Source organism: Eleutherodactylus coqui, chromosome 3 (assembly GCF_035609145.1).
Source record: "Eleutherodactylus coqui strain aEleCoq1 chromosome 3, aEleCoq1.hap1, whole genome shotgun sequence".
In the NCBI taxonomy this organism is placed as follows: Eukaryota; Metazoa; Chordata; class Amphibia; order Anura; family Eleutherodactylidae; genus Eleutherodactylus; species Eleutherodactylus coqui.
The window spans coordinates 134,461,564-134,485,109 of NC_089839.1; the positions used below are offsets into that span (position 1 = coordinate 134,461,564).

Sequence of the window (23,546 nt, forward strand, 5' to 3'; positions counted from 1 at the left end):
GGAACCCACCGGCGGTACATAAATATATCCCATTGCAGTGCCCAGCACAGCTGATGTAACGTCAGCTTTAACCCCTTGAGTGGCACGCCCGGAAAAGTTCCGTGACGAGCTCCACTGCTCATAGCAACATAGCCCGGAAGATTTCCGGGCTATGTATCACTATGGGAGCTGCAGAGCACAATGCCACAAGCTGTGACAGTGTGCTCTGCCTGCACAGACCCACAGAGAACAAAGCAAGGGCTTTGAAAAACCAGCAGAAGATATTGCCGACATGTCGGCAATGTCCTGCTTTGTTTACAGGTTGCCATAGAGACCATCGGCTTGTCAGAAGCAAGCCGATGGTCTCTGTGGCAGGGAGAGCTGGTTGTTAGCTGTCAGAGGACAGCTAGGTACTAGCTCTTACAGCAGAGATCAGAGAAAACCTCCGATGTCTGCTGTGTTAACCCTTTACATGCTGCAGTCTATGTGACTGCAGCATGTAAAGGGTTGTCACTGCAGCATGTAAAGGGCTGTCACCATCGGACCCCTGGAATGTGATCAGGGGTCCTGATGGGTCCCTGTGGAAGTCCCCTAAAGGGACAAAAAAAAAATAAATTTTTTTTTAAATTTAAAAAAAAAAAAGTAAAAAAAATTATTAAAAAAATAAAAAAAAACACTTGTCTCCCTTTACTTTGTAAAAAATCAAAAATACAATCACACATGTGGTATCCATGTGCGTCGTAATGACCCAGAGAAGGAAGTTAATACATTATTTAACCCCTTAATGACATGGCCCCTTTTTTTCTTTTTTCCCCATTTCTTTTTTTCCTCCCCCCTGTTTAAAAAAACACAACTTGTCCCGCAAAAAACAAGCCCTTATATGGCCATGTCAATGGAAAAATGAAAAAGTTATGGCTCTTGAGACGCAACTGCAAAACTAGTTGAAATTCAATGATTAGACCATTTTAAAAAACCTGCCCTGGTGGGCACGACAGGGTGGTAGGAAACCTGCCACTCAAGGGGTTAATGCAGGTGGGCAAAAAATTAATTGGATTACACTGTAGGCAAGGGCCCCAAAAAATTGGTGTACCAACAGTACTAATGTACGTCAGAAAAATTGCCCATGCCCAACCAAGAGGGCAGGTGAAACCCATTAATCGCTTTGGTTAATGTGGCTTAATTTGTAACTAGGCCTGGAGGCAGCCCAGTTAAAATAAAAATTGGTTCAGGTGAAAGCTTTATTAATGAGCATTGAAACGTATAAAAATTGTTTACAAAAATTATATGACTGAGCCTTGTGGGCCTAAGAAAAATTGCCCGTTCGGCGTGATTACGTCAGGTTTCAGGAGGAGGAGGAGGATGAATATTATACACAGATTGATGAAGCTAAAAGGTGCACGTTTTTGATGGTGATAGAGAACAATGCTTCCATCCGCGGGTGCAGCCTACGTATTGTTTAGGTATCGCTGCTATCCGCTGGTGGAGAAGAGAAGTCTGGGGAAATCCAGGCTTTGTTCATCTTGATGAGTGTAAGCCTGTCAGCACTGTCGGTTGACAGGCGGGTACGCTTATCTGTGATGATTCCCCCAGCCGCACTAAACACGCTCTCTGACAAGACGCTAGCCGCAGGACAAGCAAGCACCTCCAGGGCATACAGCGCGAGTTCAGGCCACGTGTCCAGCTTCAACACCCAGTAGTTGTAGGGGGCAGAGGCGTCACGGAGGACGGTCGTGCGATCGGCTACGTACTCCCTCACCATCCTTTTACAGTGCTCCCGCCGACTACCCCCAGCAGATAGATACTGTAGGCAGCGTATAATATTATGTATACTGTTCCCCTCTGGCGGGATGACGGCGCTGATGTAACAGAGACAGCAGATCCAGGAAACAATTTTGCGCAAGCCTGCTGTAACGCTTAGCTGCGTATTAATTAGGACTACTACCCCCAGCAGACACGCAGTAAACTGTAGACGGTCACAGGCAGCCCAAATATAGTATTTTTCCCCAATTACTACTCTGTACAATGATTGCAGACTGCGGACGCAATGCTCTGCACGGCCGATATACAAAAAAAAAAATTGTGCAACACTGCTAAAAGCAGCCTCAACAGTACTGCACACGGTCAGATGTGGCCCTAAGAAGGACCGTTGGGGTTCTTGAAGCCTAAAATAACTCCTAACGCTCTCCCTATAGCAGCTCCGGCACCAGCAGCACTTTCCCTGATCTCTGTCAGAATGCATCTTTGGCGAGCCGCGGGAGGGGCCGATTTATATACTCGGGTGACACCTGATCTCGCCAGCCACTCACTGCAGGGGGGTGGTATAGGGCTTGAACGTCGCAGGGGGAAGTTGTAGTGCCTTCCCTGTCTTTCTATTGGCCAGAAAAGCGCGCTAACGTCTCAGAGATGAAAGTGAAAGTAACTCGAACATCGCATGGTACTCGTCTCGAGTAACGAGCATCTCGAACACGCTAATACTCGAACGAGTATCAAGCTCGGACGAGTACGTTCTCTCATCTCTAAAAAAGAATTAAGGAATCAATCACAGGAAAAAGATCCCTAAATTCTGGATTAGTCTCGGACTCCAGCCAGGGTCACCAGACTACCGAATATTTGTCTACATCCTCAGAGTGTTCTGTTTCTCCAAACAGTATAGATGATCGATATTTTGATATCATTCTACCATGGAAGGGACCAGGGGAACATGAATGATAATGGATCTAGCTGCCATCAAACAGAATTAAAGCAGATCCTCCTTCTGTAAACCAATGGAGCTGGGTAGAATAGAAAGAGAAGCCATCTTGGAAGTTTTATGTACTATTTTTTTGGCTAATCGATTTGCATGTGGAAAATACAGTATCCCAGAATGGTTCATGTTTTTCACAGCTCCACCAAACCAGTAACCTAGTACCTCTGGCAATTTCACAGCCCCAACAGATCTCGGAAACAGGAGAGTATACTGTGAAAGTGCGTTGAGTACCTTTACCATCTTGTCAGGATCTTATAGCTCTTTTCTTGAGAAGCACAAGCCATTGAAAGCTTTTGAGCAAAAGCTTTTTGCCATTCGGTGGATGAAATTGCACACCCCAGTTCCCGCTCCTAAGCATGCATAAAACAGGAATCACAAGGAAATAGTTCCCAAAGCAACATGTTGTGAAGAAGGGATATGGTATGCATGGGCAGAGAAGTCTTGATAAACAGATTTTTGAAAGGTTAACTCTAATCAGTGGCCTACCAGGACCTCACACAAATTTATTAATGGACCACCGTAGTGAGTGAAAGAAAAAAAAAGGAGATGTTATTAGGGCCACCTGGAATATACAGTATATAAAAATCTAGGCAAAACGTCCAGCCGGAGGTTGCTAAAACGGTTAAACCATGAAAGGTTCTATGTAGAGGAGGAGGCTAATATGCACCTCCAAAGACTGTTTCACAAAGGAAGATTCGGAAGAAACATTATTGAAAACCTTGGAAAACAAAGGAGAGAGTTGTTCTAGGAACAGTTTATAAAAAGCAGGAGTAGACGAAGCCACCGTGTGACTGCATCATCACATAAAGCCATGGTCGATTTGAAACCTACATTCTTGATCATTTATGGTTGCAAAGTGGATCATAACCCAACCATGCAAATCAGATTGTCATTTTTCGCAATATGTATAATGGACATTCTTTTTTTTTTTATAAACTCTTTTTTATTGACATTTTTCATATGTTTAAACAGCATATTATAATATATAACAACATTTTCCAGTCGAAAAGTCCTTGGTGTATCTCAAAGGTTTCTGTTTGTGTTCATTTGGCTGGTATCAACATATTGTATAAGGTATAATAATTGAATAAGAAAAGAAAGTAAAATAATAGTGAGAAAGAAAAGCGAGAGAAAGGGGAAAAGAAAAAAAAGAAAAAAAAAATAGAAATAGAGAGGATAATATATATGTACGTTTCCACATACTTGTATATACATATACATATACAAATAAATCATCAATAACAAAGATCGTGGTGGTTATCATTTCCTTCCATATGTGAACTTTGTGTTAATATCTTATGCTTTTTCCTGATCTTTCTATTTTTAGGATTAGATTAGATTATGGACTAAAACCTGCGTCGGGCTTAGGTCTAACTTTATAGCTATCCTTCATTTCTGTCTACTTCCTCTCCCATCTGTTTTAATGGACATTCTTGACACATCTATTTGTGGACCACGAGATTAACTTGCTGGAAAGAAATATCCTTCTATATATCAACAAAGGGTACACTACCCATCTATAAAAAATCTTATTATTCGCAGTCTAAAATGGGCCGAAAGTGAACCAAATCTACAGCTCCTAAGAAATGTACAGATTTCTTTCCATTTTGGCGCTCATAGCACCAGTGGAGATGCGGATTCTTATCACAGCTCAGAACTGAAACAAACAGCAGTGACTTCTCAGGAATGAAGGTCTCCATTATGATGTTTCTCTACTGGCTCTTCCTCATCTGAAGCAGTGGAACAAAGGCCTGCTTCCAGAGAGGTCACAAAAATAGGTATTCCCTACAGGCCTCCGACAACTCTAAAGGCTCTTCTTCCAAAAAAGGAACTCGTTCTACCACTGCGGATGATCTAATCATGAATAACGTCTCCTGTCATTTACAATCATATCCACGTATGGATAGTCCTTAAACCACTAATACATTGAAGGAGCTGCTTTTGTCTTTAAATGGACATTTCTCAAGGTATGCGGAAAACTATAATCAACTACAATCCAATATTGACCACCTTGACACACGTACAGCCTATGAAGAACAAAAAAATGAGCAAATTCTCCACTACCCACAATGAGTTGGTAGAAGCTCACAATGTCTTGCCAGAACAGCTCTCCCGTCCGCGTGAAAAAGTGATAGAACTTTGAAGATGAGCCACGAAGAAACAACATCAAATTCAGTAAGATTCCTGAATCTGTATTCCCTGCTTACCTTCCTCAATACCTACTCCAACTCTTTCTAACTTTTGCTTCCATCCCTATCTCCACTGGAATATTACATTGATAGCTCACACATAATTTATAAATCTCGCTCTGTCCTAGAGGCTGCTCTACATGGGTGTCCTAGCTCAGATCTATTTTTATCAGACCAAGGTGAAACTTCTAAACAAAGGAAGGTGAAGAGGATCTTTACCAGACCCATATAATGTTATACTGATGGTCCCTGATAGCTTTTTAGCAACTTTGCAATTCTGAAGGCAATTCGCGTTATTTACCTCTGCTCTATGTAGTGCCAACATTAACTATAAATAGACCTTCCCTACTAAGCTTCTCGTATCAAGAAATGATCCAGGAAACAGTCTGATTGCCATTAGGGAGTCGGGAAGGAATTTTTTCCCAAAAGGGCTAATTGGCTTCTGCTCTTGGGGTTTTTTGCCTTCCTCTGGATCAACAAAACAGGAGGCTAAACAGGCTGGACTAGATGGACATTGTCTTCATTCAGCCTTACGAACTATGTTACTATGTTTCATAATTCTTGTCTGCGAGATTAACTCCTTAAGGACATGGTTCTTTTTTTCTCCATTTTTGTTTTTTCCTCCCCTTCCTTTTAAAAAATCCTAATTCTCTAATTTATGCATCACCGTCGCTGTTTGAGGGCTTGTTTTTTGTGGGACAAGATGTATTTTTTAATAGTACTATTTACTGTGCAATATAATATAATGAAAAACATTTTTAAAAATTCTGTTTCTTTGGAATACACACTGCAACATAAATGACATAATAACCTAATTGTATGGGTCCGTACGATTACTATGATACAAAAGTGTATAGTGTTTTGTTTTTTTTTTGCTGTACTACTTGTATTTTTTTTCAAAGAAATTTAATTTTTTTAAATAATTTTTTCACCATCTTCTGACCGCAATAATGTTTTAATTTTTCCATCAACATACTTGTGTGAGGGCTAATTTTGTGCGAGACATTCAGTAGTTTCTGTTGGTATAATTTTTTTATATATACGACTTTTCGATTGCTTTTCATTACATTTTTTCTTGAAGACTGGGTGATCAAAAAACCACAATTCTGGCGTCCTTCATTTATTTTTCTTTCTGACAACATTCACCGTGCGGAGTAAATAATGCGTTACTTTGTAAGATCTGACTATTTATCGACACAGCAACCCCAAATATGTATTTTTGGTTTATTATTTAGATTATTTAATTATAAATATGGCAAAAGGGTTTTTCTTTACATTTTTACAACTTTTTATTTATTTTTAATAATAAGTTAAAATTTTTAGAATGTATTTTTACTTTTTATTTTAGTCCCCAGAGGGAGAAGAATTGCGATGCTTTGAGCCATAGAATTACATTATACCGCAGTCTGATCGGCATTGTGTCAAGCCATGCCACAGATGTGGCTTGATAGACATTCTGCTATGACATCCGTGGGGCCTTTCAGAAGACCTTGGTTGCCATCACACTTGCATAACAACCTGCGATCTCATTGTACGGGACTCTCGAACATCGGTCAAGGCATTTAAATGCCGAATTGACAGCGGCATTCAAAAGGTCAACAGCTCAGATGAGCCATGCGGCTCATCGGACTTGTTGCAGATGGTTTTCCAGCTGTAAGAAACCACCAGCAGCTGCGTTGTATGGAGCGAGATTGCCCCGCGAACCCCCTTCATACATAGCCCAAAGTTGCTGGACATTACTGTACGTCCTGTAGCGCTAAGGGGTTTATAATGCCCCTTTTCACTTTAGTGCATCTATATTTTCTGCATAATTGGCAAGCTAAGTTTTTTTCTTACATTTTGAAAAAAACGCTTAGATATGAAAGGGCAGTTTGATAATTACCGGTGACTTCAATTCAGTTATGGTTTTGGTTTTGGCTTCCACTTCTAGATCTAGATTGCCTTGCCCTATAGTCCAGCTTTTGCAAAGAGAATAACTGTATGACGTTTGCCGCTGTCTTCGTGGCTCTTAGAGAGACTATACCTTTTTATGTTTGTGTCTTTCTTCCTATTCAAGAAATGATTTGTTTCTCTTGGATGGCAGAGGACAGAGGGAGGTTATAAGGACTGAGATCAGAGCCATCACCTGGTCGGATTATCCTATAAGAGAGCTTTATTTATAAAATGCTGTTCTAGGGCTAAAAAAAAGACAGAGGAAGACTTAACTTCTCTGACTTCTCAAGTTAATACCATTGACTCCTTAAATAATGCTAATTTCATACCTCAAAGAACAGAAAAGATATTTAGGTTTCAGGCCAAGCTTCAGAGTCTTTTGGCGGTAAAACATGATCTTGTCTTTTACAAAAAATGAATATGCAATTTTACTCAATATGATGACAATACTGGGGCAATATTAGCCAAACAACTTAAAAGTCTTAAATCTAAGGAAAGAATTGGGCATCTTTTAGACTATGGCAGGCATAAAATTACTAATCCCCCAATAAATTGCTAATGCATTTGCCTCATATTTTATTCTCCTCTCTTTATAATTTAATAGAAGATACAAATACTGAAATCTCTGTACCCAAATGGCTTTTCTAATAGTTATTAGAAAAAAAATCTCTTCCCTTCTGGCCTCCTATCCGGTGATGGTGCTTGAGACAATGGATAAGGGTTTATCTTTCCCTTAGAAATGTTAGAGGACCTTATTGTCATTTTACCCAAACCTGCCAAAGAAACTAGTACCCCAGATAATTTTCATCCTATTTTCCTATTGAATACTGAGGTAAAATTTCTGCTAAGATTCTCGACATCTGACTCCTTTCTATTCTTCCAACGTTGGTAGCTGCAGATCAAGTACGTTTTATCCCACAGAGGATGTCTCCCAATAGAACCTGCTGGTGCCTGAATCACATTAGGACTCAGAACTTGGTTGTATACCTTCTTTATCCCTAGCTCTAGATGCAGAAAATATGTTTGACCGGATTCACTAGGGTTATTTAAAGGGTACCTTTGGGAAATTTGATTTCTCTAGTCCTATTAAATCTGCTATCTTGTTATATTCAACACCATCTGAAAGGGTTTTTTTATTTGGATGAATTTCACCTTTATTTACAATTTCTAACAGTACTCGACAGAGCTGCCCTCACTCCTTATTTTTGCCCTTCTTAAGGGACCTCTAGCTGAACAGATTAGAACAAATGAGAACATCAAAGGAATTAAATTAGAATATCTAGGGCACAAAATAGGACTAGAAGCAAATGACGTCATCTTAGCTTTAACGGACCCTATCTCTACAAGCCTAATTTGTAATTTCTGATTTTAGAAAAATATCATATTATAAGGTAAATAAAACAAAATCTCAATTCCTGGGTGTTGGGATTGATAAAACTTGGCAACATATAATTAATTCCTTCCCATATGTATGGAATGACCATTCCATACCTTATTTAGGTGTTAATTTAACAAGCCTTAGCTCCTATACATTCACCAAAAATTATTTCCCCATGCTTAACTACAATTCACGACTCTTAAATAACTTCCTTAAACTCTTTATTTCCTGGGCAGTAAGGATAGCAGCAGTTAAAATTGTGGTTTTGCCTAACATGCTCTACATTTTTAGAACTGTAGCAATTTCTATCCCAAACTTCTTCTTCGGTAAACTACAGACTATTTTTAACTATTGCATTTGGGTTGGCACCTATTCTAGCATAAAATTTCCCACTTTAGCTAAGCCCTATGAAATAGGTGATATGAAAGTCCCTGACATTAAATGTTATTTTCCAGCAGCAATTTTGGACCAAATCAAATATTGGTAGACCTCTTTGAATAAAAGGTGTGTATTGATTGAGTCCACTGTCTTAGCAGCCCCTCTTTTGGGGGATAAATCTCCCCCTTTATCATCTCATCCTCAGTAAATTTGCTAATCTTGGCCCATGTCTGGTAGCATTGTGATTCCTTATCCGCATCTCTGGTTCTGATCTCGGTCCTTCCTTTACGTTTTTATCCTCCATCCTCACAGACTTTAAATTTGGAGCTTGGGAATCTCTGGGCATAAGGAAAATCGGCAATTTATAGGAAAATAATTCTAGATTAGATTTTCCTACACTTCGTAAGTAGTTTCTAATACCTAATAGTATGCTTTTTGCCTTTCTGAGTTTGCAACATTCTCATCAATGCTCTACATGTTCATATACCTACATTCCCCAAGTCTGCTTTTGTTTTGTTTTTTCTTTACCTACTTGTTTATCCCAGAGCATTTTCATCTTTTATGGGGTTTTTTGTCCCCTGGTTTCTCAAAGAAAATTTCTTTATATGCAACTATGGGAACAAGACTTTAAACATCAATATCAGCTGGAGGATGGAGAATGGCTCTGTCTTGGACAAAACAGTTTCACATTGAATCAGACATTAAGAGCCCTTGCAAAAAAATATTTAAGACACTGTTTTAAAGCATATATGTCTGAAAATAAACCACGTTCTTGAAAATTGAATGAGAATAGCATATTGGATTAAAAACTAGTTCAGTAATGTTGAAGAATAGGTTACCAAGTATGAGAACCTAAAGATAGTCATCCCAGAAAAAAAGCTGCTATTAACGGAGGAAATAAATCGCTTTTATTGGCCAAAGAATGCACCAGTTGGTCTGAAGAAGAGTGAATTAATTTCCCAGGTCCAGATTTGTAATTTGCACATATGGCAAAGTATATGTTAGAGGATGGCAAAGTGTAGGTGAAGCATCCTGTAAATTAGATGGCTTAAGGCTCTATTTCTTACTAAGGAGTTGATCAACTGAATGTTGTGAAGAGCTAAATTAATGCAGGACTATACAGGAACATACTCAAGTCATCTCTATTGCGTGCATTTACTGATTACTTTGGGTAGACTGCTGAATGCATGTTTTAAGTTGACTGTTACAACCTTTTTCCTAAAAATAGTCCAGTAATATTTTTCAGCTTTTATTTTAATGCTATTGTGTGAACAAGTGAAAAAATGGATTTACCAGCAGCCTTATAGAGCGCTCAGAGAACAAAGTCCATTTCCATTACTGGGTTTACAAAGAGCACATCAAAATAAGTGATGTAGTTTTCAACCCTATTGTACGAGATGCATTCCCTTTGCCAGAAAACTGTATGTAAAATATATCCCACATATCAGTGCTTCTAGACGTTACAAAGCTCCACTTAAAGAAAGGGAGACCGGAGTCCACAAGCGTTTACCACTTTGTAATATATAAAACAAGTAAAAAATGTTTGGGGATTTTTTCCCCCCTATTTTCTAAATATGTATCACCACAGATAGGGATTCTTCTCATTATTGCGATTGTATTTAGGCGGGGGGACGTCTTTGTATGTAGAATGCATTCTGTGACTGAGAAGGAAGTTGTATTATTCATTATAGTGAACTTCAAGGTGATGCTGGAGGTAAAAGAGCATATTGCATTATTTATTCTTTCCATCTTTGCAGCTTTATTGTGGCTTTACAAGCCTGTTGTTTGCTGCTCAGGACTGAGATAACTCAGCTCATATTGTACCAGGAAAAACTGCCACAACGATATTGGGAGAGACGAGTAGACTCTAATATTTAATTACTGTCCTAGCCAGATATGCCACGTTAGTTCAGAGATGACTGTGTTTTCTCCAAGTTTTCCCTCTTTTGTGCATTGCAGCTTAATCTAGATGTATTGTATCTCCTCATTGACTGCAGTAGGGAAAAATACTGGATGGAAAATAGCTTAATTCCTAGAACTGTTTCTTTCTCTGACCTTGGGTCAGGAAGTGTATTGTTTCTCCTTAAAGGGGTTGTCCCGCGGCAGCAAGTGGGTCTATACACTTCTGTATGGCCATAATAATGCACTTTGTAATGTACATTGTGCATTAATTATGAGCCATACAGAAGTTATAAAAAGTTTTATACTTACCTGCTCCGTTGCTGGCGTCCTCGTTCCCATGGAGCCGACTAATTTTCGCCCTCCGATGGCCAAATTAGCCGCGCTTGCGCAGTCCGGGTCTTCTGCAGTCTTCTATGGGGCCGCTCGTGTAGAATGCCGGCTCCGTGTAGCTCCGCCCCGTCACGTGCCGATTCCAGCCAATCAGGAGGCTGGAATCGGCAATGGACCGCACAGAAGCCCTGCGGTCCACGGAGACAGAGGATCCCGGCGGCCATCTTCAGCAGGTAAGTATGAAGACGCCGGACCGCCGGGATTCAGGTAAGCGCTGTGCGGGTTGTTTTTTTAACCCCTGCATCGGGGTTGTCTCGCGCCGAACGGGGGGGGGGGGGGGGGGGGGGTTAAAAAAAAAAAAAAAAGTTTCGGCGCGGGACAACCCCTTTAAGAAGAAGGTGACTGAGGAGACTTATAAGGCCATCCATGCTCCTCTGGGAAATATGCAAATGGGAAGATGAAACAATAACTCTGCAGTGCTACCTCACTCACCTTCTAAGTGCTCTTCTTAAGGAGAAACAATACCCTTCTTCGCCCACCTCTATAGGCTCCTCACTAGCCAAGTTAGAAACCTACTGCACATTGATGAGTGGCAATCACCCTGAAACAGCTGTCTGTGGATGGTTTCTGGCTTACAATTCCCAGTCTTTGTTACAACACTTGTTTAAAAAGTCTAACATTTACTTGCAGGAATGCTGCCTTCCACTTGGTGGTGCTGCATTCCATCTTGCCATTTTTCTGTGATCTTGTCGAGTGTAGGGGATATAACAGGATCAGGATGATGCAGCAGCTCACAGTTGGAAACGGAGGCCAGATTTTCTATAAAAATATAATTTTACTGAACTGCAACTTGATGAATATTTCTGCTCCATAGGAGGACGCAGCACTTACATAATGAATATAACTAAGTCTTCACTCTAATATTCTGTCTCAGCTAGGTCCAAAAAGGCACTTCGCACACTATGTAGCTGTCTCATACTTAGTTCTGCATACTTTATTTCCGGTAGTCCCCTACATACTCTAACATTGCAGCCTCAAGACACCGTAAGTGCCTTCTGCACATAATGCCAAGAATCTCTTATTTACATACTCTCGGACACCACACACCATAGGTGCCAAAGATGCATCAAAACAGAGGTACATCTCTTACATACTATAGCTTCTCTAGTGTGCATAGTGCCTCCAAGAAGTGCCCTGCCATACCGGTACCTACTCAGCATTAACCCCCCTGTAATCAGTACATTATGTTAACCCACACATTACCAGTGTACATATTAACACCTAATCACTAGTTACATATGTCTGTCACAGTCCATAAAGTCTGTCAAGTCTATGTACACTTAGTTACTGTAAGCCAACCTCACATTTCTGGAAGCTTTCAATGTTCTGGATCCATTTAGCAGTCATCTACTTGAGGACGAAGTCGCTCTCATTCCATGCGGTCTGGCCCTCTCAGTTCACCAGCTTCGGCCCTCATCATCTGGATTCTTTCATCACCTCTTATTCCAGCCTCGGAACAGCGCTCCGGTCACAGTTCTTAAATGATCACCGCCATGTGATCTCATTCCTCTCTCATTTCTACTAGGCCTCTGCTGGGTGCTGCGGGTGCACACACTGCTGTCAGTCCCTCTCAGGAGGCGACCTTGCACTGTGGGAAGGCTCAGACTTGCATTATTTGCTATGCAGAGGGCATGCTCAAAGATCCTTCTCCACACACACACATTCTAGGGGGCTTCTACAAAATGGCACCATCTGCCGCTTAAACCACGTGTCCGTAGGCCACAGATTCCAAGCGCGGCACCTCCCCTAACATATTTTACTGCTAGATGAGTCCAGCATTTTATATGTATCTTTTAATTAGAAAATCAAATTAAACAATGAAATTATAAACTGATGCTGCGAGACTTGCGTATATTACAAAAAGTTATATCTGTGAATGGAATGATATATGTAAGTGATTAGAATATTAGAACGAATGGACAAGTTTATTGATGAAAATTGTACAATTCAGAGGACGTTGTACTACCCAGTTGGGCTGCCTCTAACCTGGATACATGATGAGATATGGTCAGGTATATAGGCTCCATATCATGCAGCACATTTGCCCACAGATGTTGCAGCTGGGCCTCTGAATCCTGCACACTTGTAGACTGTCAAGGCTGGGGTTCCATACATGCTCGATCAACAATAAATCTGCCGACTAGACAGGTGAAGGAAGTATGGAAACCTGGCAGAGACATTCCTGAGAAACCCTAACTGCATGTGGGCAAGCATTATCATGCTGACAGATGCCTGTTTAAAGCCCTGCCATGAGAGGCAACACGTGGCGGAAGGGTTTCCAGCACATATTGCTGAGCTATTGGTGTCCCTTGTTCCACTACTAGGGGGGACCGACTGTCATATGACATGGCTCCATAGATCATCACACTAGCAGTTGGGGCAGTGTGCTGCTCCACAGCAAAGGCCGGATCTATTTGCTCACCATGAGGCCTCGATACTCGAGCACGGCTGTTGTCAGCGCCCAAACAGAATCTGGAATTGTTGCTAAAGACGATACAGTTCCAGTCTATAGCAGTCCAGGTTTCTTGTTCACTATATCGCTGCAAATGAAGGCAATGGTGTTGGTGTGTTAATGGCAGGACATTTAATGGGTGCCATGACACCAAATTTCCTTTTGCTAAATGCTTGGAAATAGTCCGGGCAGAGACAGAGTGTGTAATGAAACTGACGCTGTGTCTGGATGCTGAACAATAAGACTGTTGATCTGCTCTTGCTTGTTGGTCAAACTATTCTCTCTACTAGTGGTCTGTCTGGGCCTTCTGGAGCCTGTTCCCCGTGTGCGTGCCCTCATATAACCACTGGTCCCAACATCTCCTAATACCTTGGTTAGAATGCCCTACATGGTGGGCAATTCGTCGCAACAAGCATCCTGGTTTTCTTAATCCAATGATGCACTGCTTTCATGTTCTTTTAACTGGGCAAAATGTATTTGAGTGTATCATGGAGGCATGTCTAGTGGTGAACGATCTTTCAACAAGAGGTATACTACACAAAAGTAGCCTCTGAGAGCCTTTTTATAGGGCAACAGGAAAAGCACTTTTATGGCATCTGTTGGCAAGGCCCAGTGTCTAATAAGATAACAATGGTAGTAATTTACATACTTGCTTTATTTTTTGTCAATGTATTAGGGCGAAGTCAGCCATTCAATCAATTTTTTTTTTTTTACAGCAGCTAGGGATTATTATAAGCAATTGGTTGCGGGCAAGCGTGGGATGAATTTTCGGGAAGGGCTTAAAAAAAAAAAGCCCTTCCCTGAAAATCATCCAAAACTGTGTAAAAAGTTTAAAAAAAATATATACTCACCTTGTCCCGGCAGACGGTGTTCAGCAGCGGCCGGCCGGCCGGCAGTTCTCCTGAACTGCTGTGAGTAGTATTGAGCAGCCGGGGATTTAAAATCCCCGCCTGCTGAATGAGCTGCCTCTGATTGGTCACAGCCCTCACCAATCAGAGGCAGCTCTCACTCACCCATTCATGAATTCAGACTGCTGTGGATAATAGAACTACTCTTATTGTTCCTAGAAAACATATTGTAACTTTATTGATATTTCAGTGTGTATAGAATGGGAGCTTATTTACTACTACAGTCTAAAAGTTAGACAGTGTAAACGTAGCCTAGACAGTCTTAAAATGCGCAATATTCATCAAAGCAGCTCTGCTAAATTATTAATTTGTTGAATTTTAATATTATCTAGTCTAAGTTTAGACCACATGTTAGTTGGTTTAATTTCTACCAAAAATTGAGCCAAAATTTTGTCCCAATTTTCTGAAATTTGGTACAATATAGTCCACATGCCCCCCTTTTTTAAAGCCACATTGGAAAAATGCCTGAAAGTGTCTTTCTAAAAACACATTGTAAATGTGGTGCACAGCATGCAAGACAGTTCTTGATGCAATTTGTTCCTGAAAACTTGTATTTCTGAATAGTAAATCTGCCCAATTAATATGTATAAAAAAAACTGATTATACTTTTATCTATATATCTTCTTCTAAGAAAAATTTGGGAGCATATTAGTAGAAAAACTGTACTGTATCTCTACAGAGTTTATTATACTGTCTCTCTGGTCCGTTAATTGCTTCCTCATTAAACATTTCTTCTTATCTTGCTGCAGAAGATAATTTCTGTGCCAAATTGAAAGGCTGATGATGAAGTATGCTGGAGATAAGCCTCCACATCTGGAGGACGTTAGCCTGTTATAAGTTGCACTTTGATTTGAAGGAATACTGCCATCCAATAGGTGGCACTGCAGAGGTATTGTTCCATCCTGTTTATTTGCATAGTCTGTTATAAGAAATGGTGTCATTTGTCAAGCTTATAAAACAAGAGCAACTAAAAAAAAACATTTTATAAACAAGACCAGCTTTTACCTATAGTACAAAAATAAATAAAAAAATCGGCCTACTTGTATGTCTAGGTTGTATTCACAAGGCATTTCTGCACCATATCAGATATTTGAAAAAAATTCCAGACTTAGAACCAAAATCCCTAAATTACAATGTTCTTAGGCTTCTATTGGACAGATGCTGGTGCCAATGACTCTGTACGACTGGGAAGTTATACAGTACTGGAGCATGAGGCCTACGTCACCTAAGAAAGTTTACATGAGTGCCTTGGACAACTTTCTCACCATGTTAGGCAAAGTATACATTTTTAGGTAGAAAAAAATATAGAGATTTTTAAAATGTGGAAATGTATGCCAGAAAATATAACATGTAGTATTATGGGCAGTATTTGCATACATTTGACACAAAAGTGTTTTCTTTTTTCTTTCATCATTAACTAGTATTCCATGGTTACAGTAAGTGTCCCATGTCATCTTAGTGTCAACATAGAAAGTAATGATATGCGTCAAAGATACATCCCTATAGTTTAACAAGGAAACAGCAAATGTCTGAGTAGATGGTAATAAAGTTACAATCTGTTTTCTAGGAACAATAAGAGCAGTTCTATTACCCACAGCAGTCATATTCCATAAGGAATTCTAACACTGCCCTATTTTTGATTCGTTGAAAAGATTTCTTTGAGTACCCTGTCTATTTGAACTGAATTTGCAGTAATCTGTATAGAACAATAGAATCCTCATAGGGGTTTTCTATACGCCACCAAATATAACAGAAGCCACTGAAATCTATTACAGCAAAATCACAATGAGGCAATTATTATGGGGGACTTTAACTATCCGGGTATAAACTGGGAAGCCGAAACCTGCGGTTCTCATCAAAGTAACCTGTTTCTGTCAATAACTAAAGATAATTACCTTAAAATCCCCCATCTCTGCTGAGGAGATCGAGGAGGCCCTGCAGTCTATGTCGAAAGGTAGAACCCCAGGACCCGATGGCCTCCTTCTGGAGTTATATGTACAGTATAAGGAGTTGTTGGTCTTGCAGCTGCTCCTGCTATATAATGGTGCCCTGGATAGGAGATGCCCCCCAGATTCCTTTAAGGAGGCCAACATAATACTCATTCTTCAATCTGATAAAGACCCGGAGGAATTTAGATGATAAAATCCTAACAAAAATCGTGGCTTTTTGCTTAAACTTTGCTGTACAGGACATTGTTCACCCAGATCAATCAGGATTTATACCTCGGAAATCCACTTTATATAATAAACGAAGATTGCAGGTAGTCACACAGGTGGTGTGGAGGTGGCAATCTTATTGGGCTTTAGCTTCCTTTGATGCTGCAAGGCATTTGACTCAGTTGAGTGGCCTTATATAGTGGCGGTGCTCCAAAGATTTGGGTTTGGAGAAATATTTATTAAATGGATCTCTACAGTATATAGTTCTCCAGTCGCTACAGTCTCAAAGGAAATTAAGTAATGTGATAGACCGTTGTTTCTTATATTTAAGGACTAGAGATGAGCGAACGTACTCGGATAGGCACTACTCGTCCGAGTAATGTGCCTTATCCGAGTACCGCTGTGTTCGTGCTCAAAGATTCGGGACGCGCTGCGGAGCGGGGAGCTGCAGGGGAGAGCGAGGAGGAACGAAGGGGAGATCTTTCTCTCCTTCTCTCCCGGCCGCTCTGCCCCGCTCCCCGCTCCGACTCACCTATCAGCAGCGGAGCGCCCCGAATCTTTGAGCACGAACACAGCGGTACTCGGATAAGGCACATTACTCGGACGAGTAGTGCCTATCCGAGTACGTTCGCTCATCTCTATTAAGGACTCTATAGTGACGGAGTCTGTTCCATTAGATTAGCTTATACCAAATACGGTGCCGATACTCAAAAAGGGGTCAAAAAATGAACCTGGAAACTACAGGCCGGTAAGTCTTACTTCTATTGTGAGTAAAATGTTTGAGGAGTTTCTAAGAGATGCTATCCTGGAGTACCTCAAAGAAAATAGTTGTATAACTCCGTATCAGCATGGGTTTATGAGAGATCGCTCCTGTTAAACCACCCTGATCAGCTTCTACAAGAAAGTAAGTTCTAGACTGGATCAGGGAGAGTCATTGGATCTTGTGTATGTGGACTTTTCCAAATGTTTGATACTGTGCCGCATAAAAGGTTGGTATATAAAATCAGAATGCTTAGTCTAGGGTTAAAAAGCTTTCTACACCAACATAGAAGGGAGTTCTTCACTGTAAGAGCAGTGAGACTATGGAACTCTCTGTCAGAGGATGTGGTGATGCGGAACTCACTAAAAGAGTTCAAGAGGGGTCTGGACACCTTTTTTGAGCATTACAATGTTACATGTTATAGTCACTAATTCCTTCAGAAGGGTCACAATTTTACAAGCATCATGTCAGTAAGAGTTTGTCAGACCGATAATGCAATCGCCTGTGTGAATGCACCCTTAGGGTATGTTTACACGTAGTGGATATGCTGCAGAAAATTCTGCTGCAAATTCTGCAGCATTTCCGCATCTAAAACATTCACAATCCACACAGTTGGATCTACAGCTGACTGCAGGAGATACAGTGCTCACCTCCGAAGTCTTAATGCTGTCAGTTCTCCCCGCTACCAAGTGACCAGGAGTAAGCGCAGCTGAGAAGTGTTATCACCTGACCAGCGGCGCTGTGCTTACTGCATGGTGCAGAGGAGCTTTGACAGAATGAAGACTTGCAGAGGTGGGAGGAGCACCATGTCTTGTGGAATCAGCTGCCAACACGCAGCTGATTTCAAGCCTAAATTCACACCATTGCCTCTGTTTTGGATGCAGAATTGTTGTGGAATTTTCCGCTTTGGAAATTCCACAGCATTTCCGCCACATGTAAACATAACTATAAACAGGCTAATGGGACAGTCTTCTTTTTACTGAGATGTTGCATCTGATGTGTGAGGTTGCAATAAGTTGTTTCCCTATACAAAAAACTTGGATGCATTAAAGCAAAATCTGCTGTATCAGATAAAAGACTCTATACTACTGGATACTTGCCTAGGTAAAGCCTGGCAGCGCTGTGTTAAACTTTGTTCACATCTGTGTTGGAAGTTCCATTCGGGGCCCCCGGAGCAGATCTGTTAAAAAGTCCCAGACAACATAACAGCATGTTACACTATTTCATCCGGGAAAATGCCAGACAGCATAACAGAAATTGGACAGACTCCATTATAGTCAGTGAGGTCTGTTCAGTGCCCTTTGGTTCCGTTATAGGACGGACTCCGCTTTCCATTTTTGTGTTTCTACAATGGAACAGAATAATGGAAAGCTCAATGGTGAGAAGAAGATAGCTTTAGATGTTTTGTTTCTCTTGGACATGTTCCCTTACGTGGAAAAAGATCTGCACAATGTCTGCTTCTGCAGATCAATCATACCCATTAGTAATCCACCCAGGCAGCAAAATGGTAGCAGGTGGTATCTACTGTCTATCCGTGACCAGAAATGATAAACACTGATTTCTAGTAAATTGTATAAGTGCAAGATATTTTAATGTACAGAATATTTCTGATCTAATAATTTAATTTCTGTTGGTTTTAGGAGTGAAAAACTTCAGAGATGTTCCCAGTGCAAGTTTGCCAGATACTGCAATTCAATGTGCCAGGTACTATAAATGACTGTTTTGATTAAGCAGGATTGTCACATTCAGCTTTGGTGCATAAGTTACTAGAATTTTATTATGGAATTAATATCATTAATACTCGAGGACCTTAACCCCTTAACAACCAGCCCATAGTGTTTTTACGTCCTGCCCAAGTGGGCTTTATTCTCTGAGGACGTAAAAACATGTGTCCTGCAGAGACTAAAGCCACGTGGGCTCTGGACGTGACAGCTCCATGCTGTCGGTGCCCGCAGGTAGCCGACAGCATGGAGCTGTCATCCCGGGCTGCGGGGACCCCCCACCCCCCCACCCCCGGCATTGCGATCGGCGCTATCCAATGGATCGCAAAAAAGTAAATAAAGCAGTGAAAAAAGATAGATATTCAGCTGCCCTGATGGATCGGATCCATCAGAGCAGCTGAAAATTCTTACCTGGCTTGTCCGCGGTGTCCCCCGGAGATCTGGTCTTCCCTGACCCGCCGGCGGCCTTCTGCGCATGCGCGCCAGACGATTACGTCAGGCGCATGCGCAGAAGCCCGGGAGTCCCCGGCAAATTCAAAACCTCCTGGCTCCCGGCTCCTGAAGGTAACCAGGAGGTGTTACCGGGGACCGCGGTCAGTGGTCCCCGGACCCGCGATCACCGCTATCCATTGGATAGCGGCGATTGCGAAAAAGTTTAAAAAGAAAAAAAAGTGCTAGTTTCACCTCCCCTCATGGATTGGATCCATGAGGGGAGGTGAAAATACTCACCTAAGTCCTCCCCGATGGTCCGGGACCCGAAGTCCCCCTCTGTGCATGCGCGCCCGATGTCACAGAGGGGCTCGAGCCCCGGGAAATTCAAAATCCCTTTGCTCCTGGCTGCCATGTGTAGCCAAGAGCAGAGGGATGTCACTGGGGACATGATCACTGTCATCCAATGGATGACAGTGATCATGTAAAGTTAAAAAATAAGTGTGAAAAAGTAAAAAAAAAAAAAAAAGGTTAAAAAAGTTTTAAAAAGTTAAAAAAAGTTTAAAAAGCGTACGTTTCATCTCCCCTCAAGGATCATATCCGTGAGGGAGGATGAAAGTACGCACATAAGGCCCCCAGATTTATCCGCGGACCTTACCCCAGCTTCTGCGCACACGCCCGTCGCCAAAATGGCGGACGCATGCACAAAAGCTGTGGATTGCCAGGATAATTGAAAATCTCCCTGCTCCTGGCTACAAAACTTAGCAAAGAGCCTGGAGATTTCATGGGGTGCCGCGGTGAGCGGTTCCTCATCACATGTTTGCCATTATCCAATGGATAATGGCGATCACGTAAAAGTTTTTAAAAAAAATCGAAGTTTCATCTCCCCTCACCGATGCGATCAGTGAGAGGAGATGAAACTTTTTACCGGAGGCCTCCGTATTTGCACCCCGACGCGATCCTCATCCGTGAACTTACCCGGATTCTGCACATGCGACCGCCGGCAAAATACCGGACACATGCGCAGGAGTCGGGGAGCCCAGGAAACTTAAAATCTCCTTGCTCCCAGCGACCAACGGTCACCGAGAGCCTGGAGCAGTGACCGGTGGCCTCATTGAGCGGTCCCCGGTCACGTGATAAAAAGGTAGAGATCTACCTTTGGCCGGTCTCACATGACCGGATAGGAATTATGGATTCCGCATGCGTCTGATCCGCGGTAATACGAAGATCAATCGCATTGGATTACACAATTTCGCTCACATTAGTGGGTTGGAATAGTGTAATCCACTCGCAGAAAAGAGAACACAGCATGTTCTATTTTACCGCGGATATCCGCAACATAGAGACAAATTGTGCTCCGTGGTCGCGGATATACCCGCAGCCCATACGCAACTACATTGTGTACAGGCTGCGGGTACCCGCGTCATCGCTAAGCGACGGTGCGGGAAATGCAAACAAAAAAAAGATACTGCGCATGACCGCCTGTGTAAGTACGCAGTTATGCGCAGTACATTACGTAGCCGTACGCAGGGTCACAGCCGGGCTCACAGATGGGATCCGCTGCGGGCCTCCGCAAGCAGATTCCGCCTACGGCTGCGTGAGCCCAGCGCTATTCAGACCGCTACCTGTGATCCGTATTTTACAAGAAGCCCCAGGAACGCTCGCCTTCCTGCAGTTCCAGGAGCAGCTTGTTGAGCGCCTTCTATGTGAGACCGCAGCACCTCATCAAGCTTACGGAGACTCATGGAACGCCACTTTTTACACCCCATACCCGCTATTGGGGTCAAGAAATGACCCCCAAAAAGCATGAGAGGAGGGGGGATACCCGGTTTTCTTGCCCCATGGGCCCATTCCAACCAGCCTCCGTAATTACCCCTGTCTTCGGAAATACCACACAGTTCACATTATTACTTTTATCTATGATTTGCGAACGCCAAAAAGGGCGCAGAGTGTGTGGGGGAGGGGGGGGATTTTTAGGGAGTCAATTTTTATTCCGTACAAATGAACAATGGGGCCTGGTATTTATTCAGTTGTGCCCTGAAATCCAACGGGTGTTCCCTCCTTTATAGGCCTTGCCATGGGTCCTGGAAGTAAATTAGGGTCACAATGGGTAGGTTTCTGAACACGGGACAAACGGGGGTATCCATTTGGGGGTGAACGTCTTCATTCCTATGTGCACTGTACAAAAAAACTGTTTTTAAATTTAAAAAATTGCCAAAAAATTGAAAATCGTAACTTTTTCCTTCTGCTTTGCTTAGATTTATTCAAATACTGTGGGGTCAAAATACGCAGTACACCCCTAGATGAATTTGTTAAGGGGTTTAGTTTTCAAAATGGGGTCATTTGTGGGGGTTCTTAATAGCTTTGGCCACTCAATGGCTCAATAAGTGGGCAATGGGGCCTGGAATTTATTCAGTTGTACCCTGAAATCCAACGGGTATTCCTTTCATTGTAGGCCTAGCCATGTGTCCTGTAAGTCTATTTAGGGCCACAATGGGTATGTTTCTGAACACGGGACAAACAGGGGTATCCGTGTTGGGGTGAAAGTCGTCATTTATATGTGTGCTGTACAAAAAACCCTGTTTTTAAATTGACGCAATAGCCCAAAAAATGAAAATCGTAATTTTTTCTTACTGCTTTGCTTAGATCTATTCAAAAATTGTAGGGTTAAAATACACAGTACACCCCTAGATAAATTCGTTAAGGGGTCTAGTTTTCAAAATGGGGTAATTTGTGGGGGTTCTCTATGGTTTGGGGCGCTCAAGAACTCTACAAGTGGGCAATGGGGCCTAAAAGGACTTCAAGCAAAATCTATGTTCTGAAAGCCACCGATTACTTCTTTCATTTTGGGCTCCGTTGTGCATGCGGACATAAGATTAGGGCCACAATGGGTATATTTGTGAAAACAGCACAAATAGAGGTATCCATTTTGGGGTGCAAGTCTTCCTTCATATGTGTGCTGTACAAAAAAAACAGTTTTTAAAATGACAGAATTGCCAAAAAAACGAAAATCCTAATTTTTTTCCTTTTGCTTGGCTTAAATTCATTCAAAAACTGTGGGGTCAAAATATGCAGTACACCCCTAGATAAATTCCTTAAGGGGTCTAGTTTTCAAAATGGGGTCATTTGTGGGGGTTTTCTATGGTTTTGGGCGCTCAAGAACTCTACATGTGTGCTATGGGGTCTAAAAGGACATCAAGCAAAATTTCTGTTCTGAAAGACACTGACTACTCCTTTCGTTTTGGGCCCCGTTGTGGACTCAGATATAATATAAGGGCCACAATGGGTATATTTCTGAACGCAGGAGAAACAGGGGTATCCATTTTGGGGTGTAAATCCTCATTTTCATGTAAACTATAGGAAAAAAATATGTCTTTAAAATGATAGAATTGCAAAAATATGAAATTTTACTTTTTCTCCTCTAAATTGAATTAATTCTTGAAAAAAAAAGCGGTGGGGTCAAAATACTCATAACACCCCTCAGTGAATACACTAAGGGGTGTAGTTTTTAAAATGGGGTCACTTGTGGGGGTATCTATCATTTTGACTCCTATGAGCCTTTCCAATCTTGGCTTGGTGTAGGAAAACAAAGTGTTTCTCAAAATGCTAAAAAGTAATGTTAAAATTTGTACGTCTCGTAAATAGTTAAAAAAAAACGAAAGTTTTTCCAATGTGCGCCCAAAATAAAGTAAACGGGTGGAAATATAAATTTTAGCAAAAATTTCTATATTATGTTTGCACATATTTAAGATATTGCAGTTGGAAATGTGAAAAAATGACGATTTTTTCAAAATTTTCCCAATTTTGGCGCTTTTAATAAATAAACACGAATTCTATCGGTCTATTTTTTCCACCTAAATGAAGTACAACATGTGGCATAAAAACAATGTCAGAATCGCTTGGATATGCAAAACCTTTCTGGTGTTTTTCCATGTTAAAGTGACACATGTCAGATTTGCAAAATTTGGCCTGGTCATTAAGGCGCAAACAGGCTTGGTCACTAAGGGGTTAACGCTCCGTGTCGTACACTTACACCATGGATGTTTGGGGTTTGTATGGCGCGGGATCAGTGATCGTTACTGATGTTGGCTGTCTTTGATAGCTGACACCCGCCTGCAACAGCTGTGATTGGCACTCATGCTGATTGAGGCTGTTAATCCTTTTAATGCCGCCATCAATTCTGACAGCGGCATTAAATGTTCTGAATGGGAGTTGATAGAGTGCCC

General features: G+C 41.6%; 1 protein-coding gene across 1 annotated transcript in view; it reads left to right on the forward strand.

Moving 5' to 3' along the window:
* SMYD3 (SET and MYND domain containing 3) overlaps positions 1-23,546 on the forward strand; it is a 649,557-nt gene that overhangs the window by 56,018 nt on the left and 569,993 nt on the right. Inside the window, exon 2 of the mRNA XM_066596110.1 lies at positions 18,811-18,874. Coding sequence (XP_066452207.1) covers positions 18,866-18,874 — 9 coding nt within the window. The 5' untranslated portion in view covers positions 18,811-18,865. The remainder of the gene's footprint in view (positions 1-18,810; positions 18,875-23,546) is intronic.